Source organism: Gavialis gangeticus, unplaced genomic scaffold (genome assembly GCF_001723915.1).
Source record: "Gavialis gangeticus isolate Ggan-Ray unplaced genomic scaffold, GavGan_comp1, whole genome shotgun sequence".
Taxonomy (NCBI): Eukaryota; Metazoa; Chordata; order Crocodylia; family Gavialidae; genus Gavialis; species Gavialis gangeticus.
This window is the reverse complement of record NW_017729022.1, coordinates 113,620,361-113,630,945: the sequence shown is the minus strand read 5'-3', so window position 1 is coordinate 113,630,945 and position 10,585 is coordinate 113,620,361. Positions and strand designations below refer to the sequence as shown.

The window sequence follows — 10,585 nt, the reverse complement described above, 5'->3', positions numbered from 1 at the left end:
CTCTGCCTTGGCCTTCCTAACCATCCCCCTACATCCCCGAGCAACTGCTGAATAGTCCTCCTTAGTGATGACCCCTCCTTTCCATTGGGAGTAAGCCTTCTTTTTGGCAAGGAGACATTCCCGGATATCGATGGAGAGAACCTCTCCTTATGAAATGCTGCAAAATAATAACAACATGGCAGCCTCTACAGTTTTGAAGAAGGATCTTGTGAAAAGGAAAATAAACCTGTGGGCTGAAAAAAAAAAAAAGAATATTATATTCCCCCCAGATTCTTCTCAGCCAGGGGAGGAGAGAAAAAGCACAGATCCTGCATGGACCCCTCAACTAGTAGGGAAGTGAAATGCGCCACACAGTGCTCTTTGCTTTGGTGCCACTTGACATCTTCTTACCTATACCATTCTCACCTCAACCTGCTATTTCCATCCCCCCTCATCCCCCTATCTGCTAGAAAAATGAGAGAAAAAATGAAAGCATTCCCCTGAGATATTCAAGTTTTAGAAAGAAATAGAAACCATTCTCATCAATCTTCAAAAACAAAAATAAGGCCTATGCCTCTCTGAACAAGTTAGTCTCTAAGGTGCCACCCTGCCCTCCTGCCATTGCAAATACATCATTGAATAAATTTTCCTCAGAAAACTTTTATTCCATTAAAAAGGGTTGTTTCCCTCCCCCTCCTACACCATTAACACAACCTTGGTGAAAAATTAGCAGCAGCACTGCCAACAAACAAATTTCTCCATAAATTATTTTACTCAAAACAACATGCTGTATATTACTAGAGAGACATTCACAACTGATTTTCAAGTGGGTAATAATATGAAAAAAAACAAATCTACTTGGATTTCTAGTCCTGTACGGGTTAATCTGAAGGAAGCCTTATTAAAAAAAAGAGCTAATCTCATGGAGTTTCTAAATGTTATTGTTATGAGATCACAGAAATACAGCTAATGAAGTTTCAGTTACTATCAAACCTCAATCTAAAACTCAGCACAAAACCAATCTGGATCTGAACTCCAACTTCTTCAGTTCACTTCCCAATTCACTTTTGTACCAACCAAGTGTGTTCCTTCAGCCAAAATAACTGCAACCGAGCAACACAGTACAAAAGGGAACCATGAGAAGTGTCAGAAGACCCTGAATTGTTTTTCAGCCCTGCCATTGACTTGATATGTGAAACCCAGCAAGTCATTTAAGCCCATATTTCCAGAGGTGGTTGGTATTTTGGGCTCACTTTTCAGAAATACTAAGCAGCTGCACTGAAATAAATAAGAACCACAGGATTTAACCACTTACAAAAACAAGGCCTCTGGTTTCTAGAGCCAGGTACCCATAGCTTAGAAGCACCCAAAATGAGAAGCCTCTACAGACTTTATTGTAGCAAATATGAATATCTCTGGCTCTCAAAAAAGCCAGAAGGGACAGCATGTTTGAGGACACTGATTCTGCAATGTAGGCATAACCTTAGCTTCAGCTCTCAATCTGCAAACTGGGGTTGATAACAGGTATGTTGTGAACATAGAGACGTTAAAGATTGTGAGATGCCTGTAATATAGATATATAGCAACTATAGGGTTACACACAGACATTGCATTTTCCCAGGATAAGCCATTTTATTCCAGGACAAAGTGCAATCGTTCAGACATCCATGTCCATTGTCCCAGGATAAATCCTAAAAAGGTTCACAGGATAAAAAGTACTAACAGCTTATTCTGGGACATCATAAATTGCATCTGGACAGTTATCCCAGGACTGCATCATTGAATCAATGCCAGAAAAGCAGCAGCACACTCAACCACTCACTAAACCCTGATTAGAAAGGTGATGTGTATACCTGCCAATCCCAGGATATTTCTGTTTCAGAAACACAGGCACAACTTATCCATATATACTTTCAACACTCAAAGGCATTTTAACAACGGTGTATATTCCATGTAAAACTTAAGTACAGAGATATGTTTTAAAATTATGTTAAAATAAATTAAAAGTGAAATGATTTCATATTCAAATGAGGGGGGAAAACAATTAACAATTCACTACAAAGAAAAAGAATGTTTAGACACCAAAATTTTTTTTCTAGTAAAAGAAAACAAAATTGAATCATCTTATCAAAGCAAATGGCAAAAATGATGAGTGGCTTAAATTTTTAGTATGTTTTTTCATCTCTTAGCATTTTAAATATAAACAGTGAGCAAATAATTCAGATCCAAGCAATGAAGTGTTTAGACAAAATATTAAAAGTTATTTCAATATTTCAAACAGATTTCTGAATATGCATGTGCTTGACCCCCCACCCCCCAACAAAGGCCTGCCAGCAGACTATAAACTAGGTATTGTCAGTGTTAAAGCACAGATTACAGATTTCAGGGAGAAACTCATTAGCTGGTAACAACAGCAATTTGTTATCTTTAGGACTAGGCTAGAGGTGGACACAATGTATATTTTAAAAACATGGCCAGTGAACAAGAAATGTTGGGAAAAGAAGGGATGGGGGTAGTACCATGTGCTTTTTTATTCCTAATGAATACGTTGCAGGCCCTGTTTCTGCTCTCACTTAGCACCAGTGTAGGTCAGTGATAACTTCAGCATAGTCAAACCAGTTGAAAGCAATGAAAGATGGGTTTTCTGTAGGCTTTGGGTCATGCCTTCACAGTGAAAGGACAACAATGCCTCTAAGCTGCATTTGAAGCACGGGATGACCTTTTCCTTGAAACCTCAAATCACAACAGTTCACTCTGGTCTGGGCAAGAGAGTTTTGTGAAGGAAAGCCAGTGGCAAGAAAGCAGAGTCCAGGCTGCCCTGGGCTGTTCACCAGTGCTTTCCCCCCGACATTAGGAGCCTCTCCATATTTACTTTCTGTACTGAATTCAGGCAACATCTTGCCAGTGAGAAGCCCAGTGCTACACTGGGGGAATGCTCCTTGCCCTCTTACCTCAATGTCTTTCTCTATTTCCAGCCCAGCTTCCATGAGGTTGCGCTCATACTCCTCCCTCTGCTCTTGTTTCTCTGCCTCCAGGGTATCCAGGGGGCTCAGCTCAATCACATGAGCACCTGCCTGATCTGGCTGCTGCTGGGGCATATTCTGGTCGTGATTTTGCTGTGGCTGCTCTTCACCGTGGCTTTTTCCTGTCTCCCCATTAGAAACAACAGCCAAATTGGCAGGTCTGTGCAAGCCACCGAGAGAGCCACCAGATGGATGGTGGTGAGAGGTGCGTTTTCGGTAGTGATAGGCCAAAACATAGTCTACTTTCCTCTTGCTGTCCCTGAAATGCATTACACTTGGGGATGCTCCATCCACAGTCCTCACGTGAGGTCTGTCCAGGTAGTTGTTAATAATCTGAAAGCAAAAGGGAAAAATCTCAGATGAAGAAAACGTCCAAAACCAGGCTTGCAGCATATAACCAGGCTCAGGGCCTTGCAGTGTATGAGCCCAAGAAAGCATTAGCTGTCTGAAGTAAATGCTGGGGATTAACTGGGGATCTGTGTAAGCAGAAGGAGCCCAGATTAAATCATGTGGAAGATCAGCTTTGCCTGCAAAGAAGTACGACTCAGGCCAGCACTTTCCAATACGTTCTGGTGTCTATAAAAAAATAACAGGCACTACTTACCTATCTACCTCACTCACATGCATGGAAAACAATGATTCTCTCTTTGGGGCCTGTACAGACATACTTAATTCACCAATCTGTATCCGCATTCTAGATATGAATGGGTAGGATAGTAAGGTGCACAATGTGGATTGGAGACATGGTGGGGTACATGTTGTGAGCCAGGCTGTGCTGTGGTAGAGGGAGTTCAGGGCAACTTGTGTTCTGAATGGAGGAAAAGAAAGAAACAGTACCATGATCTGGGGCACGGAGGAGGACTTGCAAGGTGTTAGGAGGAGCAGTAGGGCTGTCTGAAGGGAAGAGAGTTTGGGAGACACCAAGCCTGGGCTGTGAAGACTTGAGAGAATAATATGTAGTGCCTGGATGGCTATCAAGATGTAACAATTATCAGCATGAATACATTTTAATATTTATTATAAATTTGAGACTGCTAGACTGAGCAATGCACTTCTACACATCATAGAAAGGTAATGAAAAGGGAGTCATTCTGCACCATATCCACACTCCACTTGTGAGCACCTTTTCTCTAATAAGTTGCTTGAAATGAGCTAAAAATAATTTTCTTCCATGACCCACAGCCGAGATGTCTTTATCCCGAACACAACCTGTAACCATGTACCCTCTGCTCTGGCCATCATCAAAGTACATCAATGCACATTTCAATTCTGCAATTTCTGTGCAAAACTCTAATCCCTGTTTTAAGACAATCACTAAAACAGGGCACTTGTAAGTTTCCCAAATTTTCTGAAAAGCCTATCTAACACCACACTCACTTCCACACACCCTAGGACAGGCCATGACTATGTACAGTGTAATTTATGAAACGTGAAGCAAGCCCCCATTAACCATACAAATTAATGAACACATATACAAGCAAATGTAGTCAAGGTGTTAAATCTTCTTGTTGATTGTTTGAGATCAGTGTGGAGATGGGCAGCTTGTAGAAAGAGATGTATGAGAAAGGGAAGGGGACTAATGAGTGAAGCGTGTTGAATTAAAGTAACAACAACTTGCTTTTGGCAAACTGTGCCATCTAGCAACCTTACCCCAAGGCTTTCATGTGAATTTCTTTTGTAGCTATTTCTATGGATAACACAGTGCTTGTTGACATGCTTCATCCCCTGTATGCTTTTCTGCAGGGTCCTAATAGCTCCTGTGTTCACCTCTCATCACTACTGTGCTTCATCTCCTGGCTTCTCAATTAGCTACACCCATTCTCCATGTTGCTGCATATACCCTTCTCCCTCCATATATCATCCCACTCTGCACAGATCAGATGGTCCCCCATGTGACTCCTCTGGATGCTTCACACACACACCTTAAACGCTTTGCTCTGACATACAATTAAACTTACACTCACACCCTAAACTGACCAAGAATCAAAATGTTCCCCTTTCCTCATTTAAGTCACGGACATACTGTACTCACAGGCAGTCCATGCAGATTCTCTGGTTCCATCCCTGACATGGTGCAAACCCCAGACCTCAGGCTCCTAAACTCTCTTCCACAGAGCTTCACACAACACACTCCACGGGGAAAGATGTCACCACCACCTGGTTGCTGGCACCAGCAGCAATCCAGGGAAATCCACTAGCAAGCTCTACAGAAGATAATCTCCCAGCATTATCCTCCTGCTTCTCCTTTATTTGTGGAAGTGAGATGCACATAAAACCCCAAGGAAATGGAATGAGACAGGTCTGAGAACATGAGAAGTTGTTCAGGGTGTTTTCCTGTTTATCGCCTGTAGGTACCCAAGTGCCTCATCTCAGCAGCTGCTACCTGAGAAGCTGCCATAGCAACCTCCAAGGGAGGATGTTGCTGCAACCACACAGAGAAAGGAAATGAACAGATTGCAAAGATGCCTATTTCTCTCAGTCTCCCTCTCTCTCAGGTCCCACAAGGCAGTGAAGCTTTTGTCCCATTACAGCTTAATCCTTTTTTTTTTTTTTTTTTTTTTTTTTTAAACTGAAGCCAAGTTAAAATTCCCATGGACTTTAATGAGGAGTTTTTCTTTTGCAATGCTTTCCTGATTATGCAGCAGCTTTTTGCAGCGGGAGATACTGCATATTGTAAGAGATGAAAATAAAATAAATGATAATTGTTAATAATAAAATACAGTTTTCCAAATTTTTAACAGAGAGAACTGTAGGGGTTACATGTTGTATCTTCAATATACTCTCTCCTCTTCTCAACCCTTTGTTCTTGTGTTCTAAAAAAAAAAAAAATCAGTGCTTAGTGTGTGCTATGTATAATGTAAGGTCCTATTTTATTCAGGGAATTGACTCTAAAGCGGCATCTTGGGTTCTGCATTTTGTTGGTTCCAGAACATCTTCCAGGGTTACAAGGTAAACTGATCATGGGGCTTTGAGTTCTAATTACAAGCCCTGCAAACTTATCCCAGGCTCTGAGAGTCAAGGCAGATTTTCTTTTCTTCTCACCAGAACAAAAAATTATGGAGCAGCCCAAGCTGGACTCAAACCTGAATACAGTCACTATTTCAGAATTATCCCAAGGAACCTGAACTGTTGAGGAAAGTGGTGACATTTTACATATGGTCACTTGGGTCACTTTTCTCACTAATAGGCAAAAGAAACGTAATGCTGTTCTCTCCCCCAACCCCTCTTCCCACCCTCATGGCTATCCCTCCTTGTCAACAGTACTAATGGAATAAGTCAACAATTATAATAATCCTACTTACAGCATTGTCATAAGTCTCTGTGCAGCCAGATGGCTCAGCAGCCCTACTGATACTGTCACAATGCCCAGAGGGCCGATTTTGAGGGATGGTGAGGTATTTGTTGTTGTAAGTTGATGGAGAGCCCTCAACATATTCTGCTGTTTTCTGTCCACTTTGGGTAGGATTCAAGTGGCTTAAAGGAATATCTGAGGATAAAAAATAAAAATTGTCTGAGGTCGGTAACATAGCTGGCATTTCTTTAAGTACTTCTTCACAGGACTCTGAATGGGTGCCAGTCACAGATTTTTTTTCCAACTTTGAGTGTGTGGAAAGAACCATATAAAAAAAAAAAAACACATTGAAACACCAAATACTGTATTTGCATGTGAATTAGTGAGGGCAACAGTGGGAAAGAGGCAAAAATGATATAGACATGCTGTACTATATGCAAATAGATTTGCTAAAGCCTTTCTGATATTGCTCAGAAGTGTTTTAACCCACTGCCTGAAATACAAGTTTAAGAGTTAGGAAGTCTCTACATGCACACAGAAATTACATTTGTCATGTGATCGGCCCCTTGAAAGCACACTACAGCTGTTCCCAAACAGAAGTGCATGGCTGTTGAGTGCTCCGATTGCACAACAACTAACACTACTTATATGAGGGTTCAAATGAAGGTGCTACAAAGTCAAGTGCCTTCATTAACTTCTGTCTGCTCTGGCAGCTGGGCTGAAGCAGCCCAGCCTCATTCTCAATGATGTCTCAGGATAGAAGGGGGAGAAGGCATGGGAGGGAGGTCCATTTTGGCTGCCCTGGAGGAGGGGAGCAGGTTGATTGGAGTCCCCTCACCCCACCTCATGGTGTGGGACTCAAATCCACCTCCTCCCTTCCACTCCAGCATGACTGGCAAACCCCAAAATGGACCTCCTTCTCCCCCTCCCATGTTGAGACAGCACCAGAAATGGGAGGGGGGCAGGATTAGGGGAAGAAGCTGCAGATAGGCAGTCTCTCTCTCTGGATCAGCTTCAATTAGGAGCTCAATCCCCCATCATCCCAACCCAACAGCTAACATGTTGGGTTGGGAGTGTCAGTCTAACTCATGGCACTTTCTGTGAAGCACCACAAGTTAGACCAGGGAGCTGCATTTTTGTCTGCATCCTCTGTTCTTCTCCTAGTTCTGTAAATGATTCTGGCAAGTCACATGTTACATCTCTGAGCTACAGTCTCTCCATCTGTAAGTGTGGATAATATAATTCCACACCCAAATGTGTTTTTAAGACTAAATAAATTGTTCCTCAGATGGAAAGTGATACAAATCATTATATTAGAAGAATTATCTCAGTGCAACAAAGAGGTTGCATAACTAAGCACTCTGAGAAATCAGGAAATATAACAGCCAGGGTTGATTGTACAAGCATAATTATGGTTTTACACTAGAAATGGGCCAAAGCAAACATTTCAGAACCAAGGTTATAAATTTCAGGAGAATTTTGATATACAACATTGGCTGGTTCCTGTGTTCTGGGCTGGAAGGTCCCATATATCAAATCTACTATGATGTAGCCAAAATCTCATAAGAATGAATACAGTCAATATGTCAGACTCATGGCTGATTTCCCAAAATGGCCACAGGTTGAACCAAATAGTTTATGAGATTTCAACACCAACAAATACCAAAACTACAGCTGAGTGGGCCTTCAGAGCAAACCATGAAAAATCCTACCATTGGCTTGATAATGTGCAATGTGGCCATCATGTTTCTGACCCACCTCCTAGCTTGACATATCCTATACTGTAACCTGTAATCAAAGGCTAACAGACAGCTCCCCAGTACAACACTGGATGCATGCGAGTATTTATGTTGCAGAACTATGCATAGCTGTGAGTACATAACACAGAAAGAAAGCTTAGGAAAAAAACACAAAGTCAGTCCCAAATGACCAATGGCATGTTAACATGCAGCAATGGCAAAAAGTATCTTGGCCTGCAATGTATGTGACCCACACTGACAGAGTGTGGTGCTCTGCCTGGCCATTGTGGTGGCTGGGCCTCAGACGTGATTGATCTGAACTCCTCCAGGAAAGACAAAGTACCAGCCAAGGAAAAACCATCATTATTTTAATCATTTAATATTTCTGACCCACCAGTTTTCCTCATGCTCTCAAGGAGATTCACACTTGTTTTCCTTTAATGAAGCACATAATGATGCCATGAGGGAAACTTCACGGAAAATAATTAGTTACTGGAAGTTTCAGTCCCACTGGCCACCCTCACTGTTTCTCCAATATTCTCAGTCAAAGCCTTGGATACCTCACAAAATCATAAAGTAGTCAATTAAAGCCCCTGAGTTTTGTAAGTACCTTTAGCTGGGCCTGGGTTAAATCACTGAAGAACATTTTTGGTGACTATAAACTGAGTTCACTTCATTGTTCTTGCTTTTGCAAGGCTAGATTGTGAACCTTTCACTAATGTAGGTAAGCAGTTAGTATGGCCTGGAATATCCAAAGTTAAGTTTTTCAGTGAAAATGTAGTTACTGCAGTATTGAAACGTAGTAAGTTTTACTTTTGCCAAAAAGACTGATTTTGGGTCAGGACAAATCTATACAAAATAGTTCAACCCAAAGCAGAATATCTAGGTTCATTAAACTGAATCATGGTGAATTTTGAGTGAATAAATTTGACTTCAGTCCACATCAGTGTTTGGTATTGCAACCCCTGATGGGAGATGTAGTAGGTGCATCTATGTCCATGTAGAGCCCAGCTCTCCACTGTCACCTTTTAGCCTTAAGTCTACTACACCATATTCTATTCCATGTATGAGGTCTATAAGTGGACTTAGGTGCCTAAGTGTATTTCTATTCCACCCTGGTAGAGTCCCTGAAAAATCATTAATGCAAAAGGAGGAGTCCTCCCGCTCCTTTTTTATCAGATTATCTACAGAAGTAGATGCATTAATAAATTTTCAGGAACTTGAACAGCATGGAATAAAATCACACTTAGGCACCGAAATCCACTTAGACATCTTATAGGTTGAATACAATTGGACTTCTACTCTTTACCACTCCCATTCTGCACATATTTTAAAGGAGGAGTTTACTGTTAGGACCATTGACTCAGGGAGAGGAGGGTCTGACAGTAAAGCGGGGTGGGGTGCATCAGTGGAAAGAAGTTGGAGCAGGAAGAAAGTAAGGGGGCAACTTGACCCCCTAGATTTATTTCCCTGCTATAGTAGTGTGAGGGGGACAAATTCAAAGAAAACCTCCATGGCTCAAGGGATGGGAGGGAAGCCTACCAAAAGGGATAACCATAGATGTGGTAAAATCTAATGGAACAATGGAGAGCAAAACTATATCGAGCATTTTTCTATATTCAAGGCATACTGCTGTCAAGGAAAAAGGGAATGCCACTCATCTGGCTGGGGGAAGTATTCTGGCAGTAAGACTACCTAAAGTTTTATATCTTTATACTCAGCACTGCTCAGTTTGTTCATGTCGAGTTTTTGCTTGTGTATACCACAATGTGTTTTCTACTGGTGGTGCAGTCTCTGGCAGATTAGTTTTGTTGCAAAAGGTTGGAAAACCCAAGAGTGTTGGAGTTTTTTCACATTAAAATCTTTTTTTTTTAAACCCTTTAAAGTTTAAAATCTAGATAGTTGCATCAAATATTACAAATATCTGCTCCCTGCCCTTATCCACTGCCAACACACGCCATGCATATGCACCTCCTAGAAAAACATATTCCTTTCCCGTTTCATTTTTATGAAGAGAAGTGTGTCATTAAATTTTCCCTTGTAATTTGCTGTATTTACTTGAATATAAGATGTTCCTAAATATAAAATTACCCCCCTGCAATAGTTAATTATATGTATATATATATGGAAAATGTATAAGTTTGTTATAATGGGGGTTTGCTTTGAATTTGTCCCCCTCACACTACTATAGCAGGGAAAATAAATCTAGGGGGGGTCCAGTAGCCCCCTTACCTTCTGCCTGCTCCAACTTCTTTCCACTGATGCCCCCTTACCCCTCCCCCCACTCCTTTACTGTCAGACCCTCCCCTCCCTGAGCACCTGGAAGTGAAAAACATATTTGAAAACATGGACCATGAAATAAACATATACAGTTGTATACATGCAAACTGTTACAGGTACCCATGGATTTAGTTCATTCAGAATATATGCATGTTACCTTTTGTGAAACTGCTGCAAGTCTTAAACACAAATATTCACAAAAAAGCTTTTAAGTAACACTTTGGTACTTGCTTATATATAGTACAAGCCTTTTTTTTTTTTTGTAACATTTT

The 10,585-nt window shown here is 41.2% G+C and overlaps 1 protein-coding gene across 1 annotated transcript in view; it reads right to left on the bottom strand.

Annotated features, from left to right (window-relative positions):
* ANO2 (anoctamin 2) overlaps positions 1-10,585 on the bottom strand; it is a 403,174-nt gene that overhangs the window by 383,012 nt on the left and 9,577 nt on the right. The window contains exons 5-6 of the mRNA XM_019515999.1: positions 6,305-6,489; positions 2,931-3,335 (exon numbers count right to left, since the gene is read on the bottom strand). Of these exons, the coding sequence (XP_019371544.1) occupies positions 2,931-3,335; positions 6,305-6,489 (590 nt within the window). The remainder of the gene's footprint in view (positions 1-2,930; positions 3,336-6,304; positions 6,490-10,585) is intronic.